Source organism: Salvia splendens, chromosome 18, assembly GCF_004379255.2.
Source record: "Salvia splendens isolate huo1 chromosome 18, SspV2, whole genome shotgun sequence".
Classification (NCBI taxonomy): domain Eukaryota; kingdom Viridiplantae; phylum Streptophyta; class Magnoliopsida; order Lamiales; family Lamiaceae; genus Salvia; species Salvia splendens.
Genome location: NC_056049.1, coordinates 23311174 through 23327889, shown reverse-complemented (window position 1 = coordinate 23327889; position 16716 = coordinate 23311174). Strand labels below are relative to the sequence as shown.

Here is a 16716-nt window from a genome sequence, read left to right as displayed (position 1 = left end):
TTTTAATAACCTATGAATAAAAGTAGAGTAAAAAGTTACTTGTCCCATTTCAAATCAGCTTGAATTTTAAGAAATACAGAGTACGTTATATAAATAAAAATAGTGTAAAAAGTTAATGAAATATAAATAATAGAGTACTTAAATTATAATGCGAACATAATTTGTAATCGAATAACTCAGATAAAATTATATATGATTGACCCGAACTAGAGCGGGACTAGGTATGATTGACATTTTTATCTCATTGTTTAGTATTCCATCATTTTCATTTTGTTTTAATATATTTTACTAATCTTATTTTAATTTTGTGTAACTAATTAGTAAATTATAATAGCCAAATATAATAAACATGTTTTTTGCGCGAGCATAACTGAGACTGAGAGCATTCATCTCAATTTCTTCTCTCTCTAAAATAATGAACTCACCATCATCGTTCAACCCCAACTCTCTTCTACTCGCAGCTTTACTCCTCCTCTCGCAACTGCTGCTCACCACTTGCCGGAATCTAGGCCTCCACCAGCTCAATTACGACGGCGCCGATGACTCTCCGACTTACATATGGCCGTTGCCGTCGCAGTACACCTCCGGCAACCAAACTCTCACCGTTAACCCCAATCTGACGTTATTTACCAGTGGAAACGGCGGTGGCTCTCGAATCGTTTCCGAAGCATTTGATAGGTACAAGAGAATCATATTTGAACATGCTAGTTCGAAGTTGCCGAGCTCTGGAATTGACTATGATCTCGATAAACTGACTATACTTGTCCATTCAGATGATGAGGAGGTACTTTTGAATTTCTGAACTGCGTTGTTTGCTTTAATTCGTGTAATTTTTGGTTTGGTGTGTTGTAGCTTCAACTTGGAGTGGATGAGAGTTACAATTTGCTGGTAGCTGCCAGAGATGCGCATTCGGTGATCGGTGAAGTCACAATTGAGGTGCACTCAACACTATCATTGATTTTGTTACTATATTGAATTTCTATGTTCGAAATTGAAATCGTAAATTTCTTCTGAGGCTATATCCTGTATTTCCTATTTTGACCAGTTATTAATGTCTTATTTTCGCACTTTCCTATTGAGTGGAAAATCACGTAAATTAGGTGAAGTCTATGTGAACATTGTGTTAATGAGGCTGATTTATATGAATAATAACTTTCAAAGGGTTAAGATGATGGTATAATGTCAATCCTTCCTAGTAGTTGACTTAGGAAGATGCTGTAACAGCTCGTCAGATGTGTAGTGTTTGTTTTACCAAGCTTAGTGTCTCACCCAATGAGGTATGGTCTACTTCACCAGCCAGACAGCCACTTGGGACTTCTTTTGTTATTTTGACCCCTTCCATCTCTTTCAATATCTTCATACTTATTTCCGTGTAAACCAACAGCGAAAGCGAGAGAACTAGGAACATGACTTCGTATTGACGACTTTGACCGATGTACAGACAGTAAATGTTTTGGTTGTGTATCCTGCTGTGCCATTTTTCTATATTCTAATATGACTTCCTAAACTTTGTTATTACTTACTGCAGGCAAATTCTGTTTATGGAGCGCTGCATGGTCTAGAGGTACATTTGAGTAGTAGGTTCATGATTGTTTAAGAGAACTTGTTCAGGAAAGTTGTGTGATTCTATTTTTAATACTCAGTGTCAAAGATATGTGTCTACACGTGGTTGGCCTCCGATGCAAAAGTCAATAAAAGAAAGCAAAGTGAAAAGTTTATGGACTCGTAAAAAATAACACTAATGTTTATTGAGATTCTCAGATAATACTAAAAATTTGTTACATGGTAGAATTGTAGTAATTGTTAACCTTCTAATTACCCTTGTTTATGCTTTTTGTCCAGACATTAAGCCAGCTATGTTCTTTTGATTATGGAACCAAAACTGTAAAACTGTACAATGCTCCATGGTACATCCAAGATAAGCCGAGATTTGAATACCGTGGTCTTCTGCTTGGTTAGTGGGGCCATATTTGACTGACATTCTTCTTTTATTATGCTTATGTGCAATGGTGCTTCAAGTTGAATATCATGCCTACATGTTTTGCAGATACTTCTAGGCATTATTTGCCAATTGAGATAATGAAGCAAGTTATAGAGTCTATGTCATATGCTAAACTTGTAAGATATGTGAATCAAATATTACTTCTCCTTCTCTAGACATTGTTTCCATTTTATATTTAAGAATTTTGATGATTGCATTAAGTAGAATGTCCTCCACTGGCACATCATAGATGAACAGTCATTTCCTCTTGAAGTCCCAAGTTTCCCGAAATTGTGGAAGGGAGCATATACAAAATGGGAGCGATATACCATAGACGATGCTTCTGAAATTGTCGAGTAAGCTTCTAGTTCTGTCACTCGTCAACTGAATGAGTGTTAAGTCTTACCAGAAGTGAGAAAGGAATTTTAGTGATCCTATTATTTTTAGTAGTTCGGAATGTGGCATTAAGAAGTTAAAACTTTTACTTTCGCAAACCTTGTGTTATTTTCTTTGTAAAATTCTAGTCACTCTAGCTATACATATTCCTAATTTTCATCTTGATTCAACTTTGAGAATTGAGAGTTACCTCCTATAGTATTGCTAGAAGATTTCAAATAGTTTTTCTATACCTGTAGGCTGTAGTGTTGAGAAAGTCGCGCATTGATCTGAATTATGCATTAGTCCTGCGTCCAGTTACTAGCATAGATCTTCCTATATCCGCACTCTAGAAAAAGTAATTAAGATTTGTAGGTTTATCTTTCCATTACCAGTGTCAGAAAATATAGGCTCTTTGTACATGGATAATCCTCGGAATCTGAACTTATGCAGGAGGATGTTAATCCACTGATTTCCTTCTATTGATCCAAATAACGATTCAAGAATTTTAATTTAATTTATTTTAACTGAATGCACGCATTCCATCTTGGTTTCTTTTACTTCTGTTTTTTTGGCCTCATGAGAAACTAATGATTTGTTCCATGTGCAACATATACTCCTTGTGGCCTACATTGAAGTTTTGCAAAAAAGAGAGGTACGTTGTGTCATATAATCAAGAATATATTATGTATCTTTTCTTTAATGTCCAATTTGATCTGTTGGAGTATTTAATCGTTAAATACATTCACTTCAAGTCCTTTTATATTAAATCCTCTGAAGCTATCTCCTTGTCATCCTATGAATACGAATGTTCCGAATTCTGGAATCACCAAAATACTTACTGCAAAAAAATTTACTGGGATATGAGAGAATGGTAGTAGATCCTTTTATTTATGATGTTGGTATTGAAATTAGGATTGCTTGACCATGCTAAAATCATTTGTCAAATTCTGAACCCGAGTCCAAATGTGTCCTCTCTGTTTCCGTGCACATTATCTCAATATTTCTTGTGTTTCCATTTTCAGGTATTAACGTCATGGCAGAAGTTGATGTTCCTGGACATGCAGAATCATGGTAAAACTTAAGAGATTAAGTTATTCTTCACTTAGGTTACTGATCTTTGTCTAAGCTAAACTATTTTCTATTGCTTATTCTACTCTTTATTAGTAAGTTTTATGTCCTTTAGATCACACGGTGATTTTGCAAATAACATGCAGTGCCTTTACTTCTTAAAAGCAGCACTTGTCATCTAATTGTTGCAAGTTGGTTCATATAATCATAATTCTTATGAGGAAGTTATGGTGGATAACTTCTAACAAATAGTTTCCATGGTCTTCTATACTGTTATATATTAGTGGCCATAATCAAGGTTGTCACTTAGGCCTCTATTTGGGTAATTAGTTTCCTGTATGGGTGCAGTGTTCCATGCACATCTACCAAAACCAAGAAAAATACAGGAGATATTCTGCTGGAACATTTGCAAATCCTGCAAATCTTTAATGAGCTTTGTGGACATGGAATATGTGTCTTAATATTACTAGTTTCCGCTGAAGTTAGATATGAATTGGTCTTTATTTATTATATTAGAAATCTTGGTGAAAGAGTATGGTGGTGCATACATGCCAAGTTGTACTTTTTTGATAGTTTCTTGCTGCATTCTAGGCATACACTACGAGTAAATTATTTTGAGGATTGGGCTATTTTTCCTCTGATACATTAGATTATAGGAACATTGACTAAGAAGTCCGACCATTATATATATGCATATTCAAGAAAGTGACATACTCACTGTTATCTGCTAAATGCATCAACCGCTTCTGAATTTTCATGTTCAGATGAGCGTTTTCTGTATGCAGGGGAACAGGATACCCTGATCTTTGGCCATCCTCTTCGTGCAGAGAGCCTCTGGATGTTTCAAAAAACTTTACTTTTGATTTGATCTCTGGCATACTCTCAGGTTACAATATGTTCTCTTGAATGAATTATGTGATATTATGCTGCCTGTTCTCATTCTTGATGTGCAACAATCTATACTCTGCATATCCTGCCAGTACACTGCTGCATTTATTTGCAAACTGAATCTCACTGGTTTGTCTAATCCATTTGGAACTTTGCAAACTCCACTCCTTACCGTAAGAGATTCTTGCTTAAGTAACTTTGCTGGACTATTTTTGCAAAGCAGAGTACAAATACTAAAGTAGTTCCTACTTCCTAGTGCAGTCCATTGTGAATGACTCTTCCTCATGGGGTCTGGGGTGTGGCAATTATGTATTATTTTACTGCGCAAGTTAGTAAATGCTGAAGTATCATATTTGGCCCTTTGCAACTTAGTTTACTAATTAATCCCATTTTTAATCATTTTTCTTATCTGAAAAAACATGGAAGTAAATTGAAAATAACTCATCTGTTGCTAGGCTAGTTTCAGATGTTACTAGCTTTTCCAGCTTCTAGATGTTTAAATTATTTGATGAATGCTGCTATTCATGTTGTGCTTGCATCATCAAAGGATATAAGAATAGACATATTGCTGAGAAAATATTCTTGTAGTGTGACTAGTCTCTGCCATGGAATAAGTTTTGGTTTGTACTTGCAGACATGAAGAAGATATTTCCTTTTGGACTTTTCCATTTAGGCGGTGATGAGGTCAATACAGGTAACACTTATCTTCTTGCTTTTTGATCTGTTTTATTGATTGCAAATAGTTTATCTTTAACCTTAAACTGAGATAAGATAAAAACGTGTTTCCGCACCAAGAGGCAACACATGTAACTGCTTAAGTGGCGGATTGTTAAAAGATCTCCCCTGGAGACATAATCATATGTCAAGACACTAGTGATAGAATAAGATTACTTCTGGGAGAGAAAAGGTATGGTTAGGATTCCCTCAGATCTAGCATTATGATTGCTGGATGAAGGAACTTAATCACAAGTTTCTGCAGGCTGGGGGACAATTTAGCGCTTTATATGGTAGTTTAACTGTGTGCTGTCTGTGGATGTATTATTTTTACTGCTTCTGCCCATTTATTTGATTTCATTCTCATTCGGCCTCTTCAAAATTATGCAGATTGTTGGACCTCTACTCCCCATGTGCAGCAATGGTAAGTTCCCAGCCCTTGTCTATAATCTTCTTGATGGATTGCTAGCTGCATTATGGCAAAGTTTCATGTATAAGGTCCTTAGAAATATGTAAAGTGGTAGTCGTTCTTATCATTAACATACCATCAAAAGCTTTATGTCCTCTGCCATATTATAGACTCAAAATTATAGTATTATATATCCTGGAAATTGTGGTCTCCGACTGTTAGAGTTAAGGCCACCGGAATATACGAGCACAAGGAGTGCTCAAGGTAATCAGTTTAGGAGAACTCAATATATGCTGAAAACACAGAGTAAACCAATAAATATAGGAAAGGAGAACTCGGCTTTATTGATTTAATGAACTGGAAAGGAAATGAATTTGAAAGAACAATCCTCACCAAGGAGGCCTGCGAATACTTCGCCCAAAATATTGATCCCCAAAGATAATTTCTCATCTCTCCGTTCCTCAATATATATAGGCTTACAATAACAAATAATGCTAAAAAGATGCAACAATAAATCAGGAAATAACAACTAACTACTGCCGAGATTTTCTAGCTTTGACTCCTTTTTCTCAGCCGTTTGGTTGGGCCAAACTAACTCCCTGCTTCCGCGCTTGTACACTCTCCAGCGCGTATCACCGACTCTCCATAAACCTGAATATGAAAAATCTATCATCTAGCTGGTTCAGTTTTTTGTTTCTCTGTAAAAACCATGAATTATTTTCGGTTGTTTGGAACTTGCATTGTTTTTTTTATATTATTCTCAGGACAATTATTTGTTAGACTTTCTACCTATTGCGTTGATAACTGTTACAACATCATTATGCAGGCTTCAAGATCATAATATGACTGCTAAAGATGCATACAAATATTTTGTTCTCCGAGCTCAGGAAATAGCTATATCTCTAAATTGGACTCCAGTTAATTGGTAAGTTCTTCGTCTTCTCAAAAACATTTCGGGATTCTGTTCTCTTTTTCAACTATAGACAAGTAGCTGGATATCCTTTTTTCACCATCATATATCATTCTAACAGATACCAACTATTGAATATTGAACTTTGGCCAGTCAGGAGTGTGCTTCTTCGACTTTAAAGTAGTTTTATGATAATTGCACAGTTTTCGTGTATGATATATAGTCTCCTTCTCAGGGAAGAAACCTTCAACAGTTTTCCTACAAGTCTCAACCCCAAGACCGTGGTGCATAACTGGTTTGTATTAGTTTGTAGCTTTAAACGTTAGATATACTAGTAAGTCGTTTACCTTCTCTGGCCTAACATACTTTCATGATGAAAATATAGGCTAGGAGCTGGTGTTTGTCCAAAGGCTGTGGCGAAAGGTTTTAGATGCATTTACAGTAACCAAGGTTTCTGGTATCTCGACCACTTAGATGTCCCTTGGGAATTAGTCTATTATGCTGAGCCGCTAGAATATATAACCGATGCTTCGCAACAAAAACTTGTTCTTGGGGGAGAAGTTTGCATGTGGGGTGAAACAGCTGATGCATCAGATGTACAACAGACAATATGGCCTCGAGCAGCTGCAGCAGCAGGTATGTTTCCAAAAGCACTGTAAATTACACTCCTAATTGCCTTAAAACTCACAACTAGACTTGCCTTATTGATGTCGACGTCTTCCTCTGTGACTCTGTCCAAGTTGATCGATACATTTCTTTTAGGCACGAGATTTAAGAGTGTGTTTAGTGGGTTAAGTGGAGAACAAAGTATGAGAGAATAAAATAAGAAAAAATAAAAGGCTGATTTTTGCCAAAAAGAGGAAATGACCCATTTAACATGGAACATCCCCAAAGGAACATGGAGTATATCGGAATTCAAACTCACCAGCATTCTTTCTTTGGTAGTTGGTCACTGAGTCTCACGTGCTATTCACGTTTCGTCCACAGGGCTACTATGTTATCTGCCACTGTGTTTTAAGCCTTGATGATCCCAATGGACTATTCACAATAATTTAAGTTTTTTCAAACCTTACTTTTTTAGAGCCTTGAACATGTGTGTCCTATCATAGATAATGTGGCATGATTCAGTTATGAAAAATGACATGTAATGGTGCCTCGCCGTTAATTTAAATTTGTTTCATGTTCCTGCAGAGCGGCTGTGGAGCGCGCAGGAGTCTAGATCTTCGAGTACAACAGTGCTGGAAAGATTAGAGTATTTCCGCTGTCTGCTGACGAGGCGTGGTGTCCCAGCAGCCCCGGTTAGAAACTTCTATGCTCGTAGCCCTCCAATTGGCCCGGGTTCTTGCTACAGACAGTGAAGGGAAGCTGATTCTGTTGAGTCTGAGTAATTGAACCAAAATATAAGCGTTGCCATCTCTTGCTTCTCTGCTTTGTATTGTGATTGTGGATGTCTATATACCAATTGCTGCTGCTTCTTTTTTCCCCATTTCCTTTCCTTTCCTTTTTCGGTGTTTTTTTTTTGTGGATATGCAGGTTTTATGGATCTACGTCTTTTTTTTTCTTTGAAACGAAAAAATACCTTGAAATTCCACATAGATCTACGTCCTTTTAATGCGGATATTCAGGTTTTTTAGAGATACAAGATGCATATTTTATCATTAGTCTTAATTAAAGTTTCCATAGGTTTCACATTAAAAAAGTTGTACAAATTGTCAGAGAGTTTATAAACGAAAAGTTGCAACGGCCCACTATCTAATTTTATACTAGTCCTTCCTCAGTCTCCAAATAATATGCACTTTGTGTTCGGCACATGCTTTAATGCAAAATTAATAAAAGGAAGAGAGAGGTAGAGAGAAAAATAAAATAAAGTATTGTTAGTGGAGATTGTGTCTCACCTCAGAGAAAAAAGAGTTTTCAAAATTAGAAAGTCCATATTCTTGTGGGATAGACTAAAAAAGAAAGTGCATATTCTTGTGAGACGGAGGGAATATAATTTTTGCTTTTTTTAAAATGTAGGTCATTGTAATTTAACCAGCAAAAGACATAATTATTGATAGAATATTAAGGTACATGTAAAAATAATTCGGCTGCTTGAGTTTTACTTTCATGATGATTAGAAAATTTCCGAAGTCAATTTTAAATAGTCCAATCTAATCTAGTTTAGAAACGACTTTATAAATCAATGAAAGTGAGTTTAATATAATTTATTTACATCTCACTCTCACTATAGATTAAGATAAGAGTTTGAAACCGGCAATTTATAAAATAAAAAACTTTTATAGTTATAGCCTCGATGATACGTGTCGTCAAATGTGAAATTTATTTATTACTAATTTTCTACCGCAGGCGAAACGTCAACATGCAACGACCAAAATTCTCCGACAGGCAACAAAGTCCATGTGAGAAAGACAACTTAATGTTATTACTAAAAAAAGGCAAAACTTAGTCAAATTATGAAGAGGAATCTTGATTTCATTATATCAAATTGAGGAATACATATACTACTCTCTTTTGAATTTTGACTAAACGGTCGATTGAGTATTTTCAGTTTAGAAGTGTGTAATGACTTGGAATCTCAAAGTTCGAATAGTTATTGACAAGCAACGATATTAATTCATATTATATCGTAATTTAAAATCCTGTGACTTTATAGCTACCTCTATTTACCATCTATTTTTCAATTTAGATTTGTATTATAAGGGATGCAAATTATGTCCATCGCATGTTTACCGACTTGTTTAAGCCTCAATTTTTAGTACTACTACTATTGATTTTCTTCTTCTTGGATTATGTACAAGTCAACTCCATATAAAATAGTTGAATAAAATAGAAAGTCCCAACTTGGAGCCGCCCTTGTGTCATTAAATGGAGTACTAATTATCTCATTCAAATATAAATATGAAATACATTTGTTAGATTGAATGAATCATTTACAATTCAAACCAAATCAATATATAATTCAGTACGTTGATTGATTGTGTATTCTCTCTGCCTTTTTTTTTCCAGTGCCATAATAACTATGAAGAATGGCATTCTTTCCTGCTTCTCTCCATATTCGTACACTAACAATGGTACAAATCATGAAGAATGCCTTTTCTCTTTGCTTTTGACATTTCTTTTTTTTTTTTAGTTTAAAATTTCTTGTAATGAAAGTAATGAAAATAGTTTTCAGGTTGCAGTGAGGTTTTGACAGAAACTCCTTCACCAATAAACACCAACTTGTAAGTTTGAGTTATTGGCCATTTTCTAATTCTTGACTTTTCATTTTTACCTTCATTGAAGCGATGTATTTTTAAATAAATAAAATGTGTCCTTAATATTAATTTGGACAGGTTACCCAATGATAATAGCTTGTGCTTCTATGGAGACTTCTCAAGTGATAATGCTCATGACTTTGATCTACAAAATACTGTGGATAGCATTCTTGTCACAGGTTTGATCACAACATTTCTTTTGAATCAATAGATTTCCATAATTATGTTTTATTTGTCTAAATTCAACAATCTTGTGGCTTCACATTTTTGAATTATATAGAATCAACATCAACTTCTCAGATGAACTATATGCCTCTACAAGAACACACCTTTTACCAACCATGGAACTCCACTTTTCTTCAACATAGTGATAATAATAATAATGTAAGTACTGAATTCCTTCCATACTTTATTCGGTTGTTAGGAAATAATCACACAAGTAATCACGAATATAAGAAGAATTGTCTACCCAGTTCAATACTATATGTATATCGTAGTAACAAATAAAATTTGATGCACATAGTAAAAAAAGAAAGGGACTAGTATTTGGTGTGGAAAATGGTTGAGATTTCAGGCTTTTCATGAGCAATCCGTCCTAGGTTTTCTAGGATGTTCGGCTCATTCAAGATGCAAGAAAGAGACCGGCTGAGGGTGCCACTTCCAGTTTAACAAATGCGGGAACTAAAGAGACAGAGAGGGAGAAGAAAAGGCAAACGCGCTTACAAGGAATGTTGCCCAAAGTACACAAAGAGAAGGTGTAATTTCTTTCAACACCCTTTCTTTATGTCATAATGAACAAATAATAGTCATACATATGTGAGGATGGTGCATCAGAACACTACTTGTCGAATTCGCAGGAGCCTACGTCGAGGAGGAGAAGCCAGAAGTTAACTGACAAAATCACAACTCTTCAAAAGCTAGTTTCTCCTTATGGCAAGGTATCAACTGCATGAAACATCTTACAATTTGCAGTAATGAATAATGAAACTATATGCATTTCTGTTTTGAAATTATACTTATCTCTTTTGCAGACAGATACAGCTTCAGTGCTTCTAGAGGCTTCTGTTTCAATCCAAGCACTTCAAGACCAGATTAAGGTGTTTAACTTTTCTTACAACCTAGTTGTTTTTAAAATTTTCCTTCTTTGCTTAGTATATTTCACATGTTTGATAAATACTTTGCAGGAAATGTTTCACATTATATCAGGAGACCAAACGACGAAGCAGATAGGAGAACGAAGATCCGACCTTCAAAGCCGGGGATTGTGCTTAGTACCATCTGTCTTTCTTGAAGAACTTGATAGGCAATTTGTCCCAACACCTTCTGTAAATCTTTTTGCAGAAAATCACTAATCCAGTCAATTCAAAGGACTAGCTTATCTTGCAACATAGTTTACCACTGTTAAACATGGATAAAAAGACTGGGAAAGAGATAAAATATTGTAACTTTGTAACAACTGATAATTGTCTTCTGTATTGAATGATTCAGAAAGAGGATTACATGTTTTTCTTATGCAACTAAGTATGTGTTCTTTTTAGTACATAATGTTTATTTTGGGAAGTTTGCTTGACCTTATTGAAGCACAAGATTAGATTCACCTTTCTTTGGCTTCTAACATGTTTATCTTTTAACAAAATCCCCCAAGTTAAATGACGGGATTACCGACGCTTAACTCGTTTAGAGCATTGCTAAAACTCCAAGAGTAACTTTCACTATGCAAGAAGCATTGGTGGTAACCTAGTTGAGAGGTCGATCACATTGTATCCATCTTTGCCACAAATATGAATGTCTCATCATAGTCCACTGCATATATTTAATGTACTTTTTGACTATTAACCCAACTTTATATCACTCGATAGATCTAATTGGAGTCTGCTTAATACAGAAGATCTATTAACAACCAACAGCTCTGAAAAAAAGCAAAATTAAAACCCAACCTTAATTATAATAAAGATAAGTAAAAATTGGATACTAATTTTAGGTCCAAAAGTTGGGATCAAATTCGTGTAACATGTTAATATTTAATATTGCATCCGTCTCATTACAGTTTGTGCGTCTCTGTTGAGCACGAAGCTAGGCTGAATAAGAATAAAATTGAAGAGATCATAAATTTAATAAATAAAAAAATAGAAAATCAAATAAAATAAATAATTAAAGAAAAAGTAAAAAAACGAAAACTAGCCATAACAGAAATAACTTCGGTTTAATGGGATTACTTTTGTAATAAGAGGGATGGACATATAGAGTACTGCATCCGTCCTACTCAAGATGCCCATATTTTTTAATGACACGAGATTTAGGAAAAGTTGTTAAGTGAAGTAAGTAGAGAGTAAAAGATAGTTAAATATATAAATGAAGTGAGAGGAGAAATAAATTTATTTCCAAATATAGAAAATGAATATCTTAAATGAGACAAATTAAAAATGAAAGTTGGACATCTTAGACTAGAGAGAATAATATTTAAATTATTAATTATATATGCATGTGTGTATTCGTGGGAAAATTTATTAGGCATATTGGTTGCTTTAGAAGTCGAAACCGTGACTTATCTGATTGATTGATAGGCTGAACTCAAATCGATTGATAATACAGGCAAGTTATAATAATGAGTAATTTGAACTGTGGAGTTGTGATGTGAAAAATAAATCTAGCAGAAAAATATGTGGCCAAATAATTTTAGACAAAGTAATATTCCCTTCGTTCACAAAAAAAATAGTTCAATTTATGGACATTGAGTTTTAATGAGAAATTAGTAACGTAAGAGAGAATGAGAAAAAGTGAATAAAGTAAGAGAAATAATGAGAAAAAATAGATAAAGTGTTGAGAGAGAAAAGAAAAAGTAAGTAAAGTATGACAGAGATGATTTCCACTTTTAAGTAAGTAAAGTAAAAAATATAAGTGTGAGACTATTTTTTGTGGATATCCCAAAATGACAAAATTAGACTATTTTTTATAGATGAGAGATGCATTAGTAATAGTAAAATGATTAATGTCCAAAGTTAATTGTTTCAAATTCAGTGAATCAATTCAGATCTTGATGCGGTCTTTAAAAAAGGGAAATTAATTGACTGAATCAGAATGTGTTCTCTTAAAAAATAATAAAAATATCTAATAAAATAGAGCTTTCGACTGAATGCTTTCTCTAAAAAAATTAATTAAAGTAGAGCTTAGAAATTTGCCTGTATAAAAATTGTAAAGGCATATAAACAACAAAAAAACAATGTCATCCTTTATTTCGTAAAATAGATATGTTAACTTTGAGAATTAATTGAGTTAAACATATAAAAGAAATGATATGCTATATATCTCATGTCATTATGTGAGCACGTTTAACATGAGACTCATATTCTACTATCTTTTCTAGCTCATCTTTCTTTAGAACTTATGCTTAACTCAATTGAGATTCCTAATCACGTACGAATAGAATTTTAAATTTATTATTATTCCACCTGTCTTATAAAATAGAGAATTTGAGAACAAACACAGGTTCTATACAAATGGCAAAGTGAAATAAGAGAAAAAAGTTATTAAAATATTATTAACAAAAAAATATGACAAAATAAAAATAAAAATACACTAATTTAACTTTTAAGGATGGATGAAAATGAAGTACTCCCTCCGTACCGGCTAAGATGACATATTTCTTAGCCGGCATGTGATTTTATGAGTTATTGGTTAAGGTAGATGTAAGTATTAAAATAGAGAGAAAGAAAGATGAATATTTTAATAAGAGTGAGAAAAAATGGTTGAGTGTATTAATCGAAGAGAAAATGTTTTCAAAAAAGGAAATGTGTCATCCTAGTTGGGACAAACTAAAAAGGAAAACGTGTCATCTTAGGCGGAACGGAGGGAGTAGTATTCTCATGACAATGATTTATTTTACTAGACGTTAAGTCGAGTTGGGCACATGTAGATATGATCGTACTAACTAGTAATGCAGATATGGAAAGAGGCCATCATTGCTCTTATTAATAGAGGTGGTGTTAGGCTTGCACACGGTTCATAAACCGCCGGTTCCGGTTTATGAACCGGCGGTTCACGGTTCACAAAATGCATGAACCGGAACCGGCCCCGGCCCGCCTAGGGTCCCGACGGTTCTGGTTTCGGTACAAAAAACCGGCGGTTCAAAACCGCCGGTTCACACCTGTCCCTACTTTGAACCCCTACGAACCTATCCCGGATTTAGCCGTTTGAACAGTTGAACCGGCGGTTCAAACCGCCGAACTGCCGGTTTTGAACCGCCGGTTCACGTTTCATGATTTTGCCGAACCTGAACCGGCCCGTGTTAACCGCCAAACCGCCGGATCCTGTTCACGAACCGGCGGTTAACCGCCGGTCCGGTTCGGTTTGTGCACATAGGTGGTGTGCTCCTTAGATTTCATTTTAGATTTTCTGCAGAGCTTATCTATATTGATGAGGTTACTAAATCTTGCATTTTAGTAGTAGTTCTTTCCACAAAACAAAAGTGTTTGTTTATTGCTGGCAATAATCAGGGGCATAGCTAGGATTTCATATATGCCCGGATTTCATTTGAGAAGGGCAAAATTTTGTATATAGAAAAAATTTATGTATTTAAGAAGGGGCAATTAGTATAATTAGAGTATATAATTGGAAATTTATATGTAAATGTATAAGAGTGAGGTAGGGGTGAGGAGGGGCAATTGCCCCAGCACCTTGCAAGCTGGATCCGCCCATGGCTGGCATCGATCATCAATGGCGGAAAATGGCGAAGCACGGGTGATCGGGATAGATTTGGGAATGACGTATTCATGCGCCGCAGTTTGGCAGCACGGCCGCGTTGATATTATACCGAATGATCAAGGCAACCGCACCACGCCCTCTTGTGTCTCCTTCACCCGCTCCGAGTGTCTCGTCGGCGACGCCGCTAAAGATCAACTCGCCCTTAATCCTACTAACACAGTTTGCGGTAACTTAGTTCTCTCTCTTACATGCTCATAACCAACTTAGTAGTTGTTTTAGTTAGTTACACTTACTCTTATTATGTTGTTAAAGATGCAAAGAGGCTGATTGGCCGGAAATGACATGAGACTCTGGCCATTCAAGGTCATTCTTCACCCTAATAACAACAAGCCTATGATAGAAGTGACCTACAAAGGAGAGGAGAAACACTTTTCAGATGAGGAGATCTCTTCGATGGTGCTCTCTACGATGAAGTATGTCGCCGAGGCTTATCTTGGATCATCTGTCAAGAATGTTGTTGTCACCATGCCCGCTTATTTCAACGACTCTCAACGCCAGGCCACCAGAGATGCTGGAACCATTGCCGGCCTTAACGTTGTGAGGATCATCAATGAGCCTACTGCTGCAGCCATCGCATACGGTCTTGATAAAGGGGGTAATGTGGCTAAGAACGTGCTGATTTTCAACCTTGGTGGTGGCACTTTCGATGTGTGTGTGGCCACGATTGAGGCTGGTATCATTGAAATGAGGGCTATTGCTGGTGATGCCCATCTCGGAGGTCAAGACTTCAACAACAGGATGGTGAATCCTTTCGTACAGGAGTTCAAACGCATCAATGATATAGATATCAATGGGAACCAAAGGGCTTTGAGGAGATTGAGGGCTGCTTGTGAAAGAGCCAAGAGGATACTTTCCTCGGCTTCTGAAACCACACTTGTTATCGACTCCTTGTTTGATGGGATTGATCTGTTTTCGACTATCACTCGTGTTGAATTTGAGAAACTTAACATGGATTTATTCAGAAAGTGTATGAAGCATGTTGAGAAATGCTTGCGTGATGCAAAGATGGATAAGAGCAACGTGGATGAGGTGTTGCTGGTGGGAGGATCGACGAGAATTCCCTAGATGCAGCAGATGCTGAAGGATTTGTTCGATGGGAAGGAGGTGTGCAAGACCATAAACCCAGACGAAGCTGTGGCCTACGGTGCTGCAGTGCTAGCTGCCAAGCTGAGTGGTGAAGGCAATGTGAAAGTAAAGAATGTGGTTCTGATGGATGTTACTCCTTTCTCTCTCGGCATTCGTGGAGTTCAACGTCAGATGGAGGTTTTCATTCCGAAGAATACGCCCATCCCGACAACGAGTGAGGTGATATTCACCACGTGCTTGGACAATCAGGCCAGTGTGGAGATCAAAGTGTACGAGGGTGAAAAAAAATGGGTAAGTGGCAATAATCTGTTAGGAAAATTTGAGCTCAAAGGCATACCCCCGGCGCCAAGGGGCATTCCTGGTATCAATGTGTGCTTCAACATTGATGCAGATGGTATCATGAATGTGTCAGCTGAGGACATAGAGACCGGAGTCAAGAACGAGATCACGATCACCGACTACAAGGGTAGGCTGTCCCAGGAAAAGACAAGGAAGATGATGCAGGGTGTGGAGAAGGTGAGGAAAGATGAGGCCAAGAATGCTTTGGAAAAGTATGTCTACAACATGAAGGAAGCCTTAAGATACGAAAAGATTGCCACTATGCTCACACCAAATGACGAGATTAAGATCAAGAATGCTTTGAAGTCTACTGAGCTGTGGTTGAGTTAAAAAAAACTTGCAGAGGCTGATGATTTCGAACACATGATGAATGAGCTCGAGGGAGTTTATAATCCAATCATCACCAAGATTTATGAAGGATTAGAATAAAGTAGTTGATTTAGGGAATGTGTGTAGCTACATAGATTGGGATGATGTTGTGGGTCCTTACTCTTTATAAATATTTTCTGCATTTTGCCTGTCAATATCCGCTATATTAGTAATTATAGTACTACTTACCAATGAATACTAATACTACAAGCTAGTCAAATGAACAAAAAAAAAAAAAATTTACAGCAGAAATAAATGAAACAAACCCTATTACTGCAACACGAATTACACAAACAGCAATTTCTTTCAGCATCCTCTGTTTATGTTAAATTGGAGACATACTGTTCATAGTTATTCGAGGATGGTGCATCAGAACACTACTTTACTGATGTCAAGGTAACTAATTTATCCTTATGGCAAGGTAGCAACTAAAAGAAACAGCTTATAATTTGCAACAATGGATAATCAAACTATAATTGCTTCTATTTTGCTCTAAGTGCTCTTTATCTAAAGTGAGTTTCAATTCTTTTGCAGACAGACACAGCCTTAGTCTCCTTGA

The 16716-nt window shown here is 36.1% G+C and overlaps 1 protein-coding gene and 1 pseudogene across 1 annotated transcript; both read left to right on the top strand.

The window, feature by feature from the left end:
• The first annotated feature begins 366 nt into the window (after positions 1 to 366).
• Positions 367 to 7834, top strand: LOC121777632 (beta-hexosaminidase 1-like). The gene is made up of 15 exons (XM_042174950.1): positions 367 to 784; positions 853 to 936; positions 1529 to 1564; positions 1843 to 1954; positions 2048 to 2118; positions 2207 to 2337; positions 2995 to 3011; positions 3382 to 3430; positions 4213 to 4313; positions 4950 to 5009; positions 5420 to 5453; positions 6265 to 6363; positions 6584 to 6643; positions 6734 to 6984; positions 7540 to 7834. Exons 1-15 carry the CDS (start codon positions 416 to 418, stop codon positions 7704 to 7706), a joined length of 1641 nt encoding a protein of 546 aa, XP_042030884.1. The 5' UTR covers positions 367 to 415; the 3' UTR covers positions 7707 to 7834.
• Positions 7835 to 14315: 6481 nt separating this feature from the next.
• LOC121776949 lies at positions 14316 to 16217 on the top strand (annotated as a pseudogene).
• The last annotated feature ends 499 nt before the right edge of the window (positions 16218 to 16716 follow it).

Excerpts from the sequence above, each read along its gene's own strand:
- LOC121777632 (XM_042174950.1), top strand. The coding sequence starts at position 416 with ATGAACTCACCATCATCGTTCAACCCCAACTCTCTTCTACTCGCAGCT. Across the intron at positions 785-852 it reads TCCATTCAGATGATGAGGAG|CTTCAACTTGGAGTGGATGA; the intron begins GTACTTTTGAAT and ends GGTGTGTTGTAG. Across the intron at positions 937-1,528 it reads TCGGTGAAGTCACAATTGAG|GCAAATTCTGTTTATGGAGC; the intron begins GTGCACTCAACA and ends TACTTACTGCAG.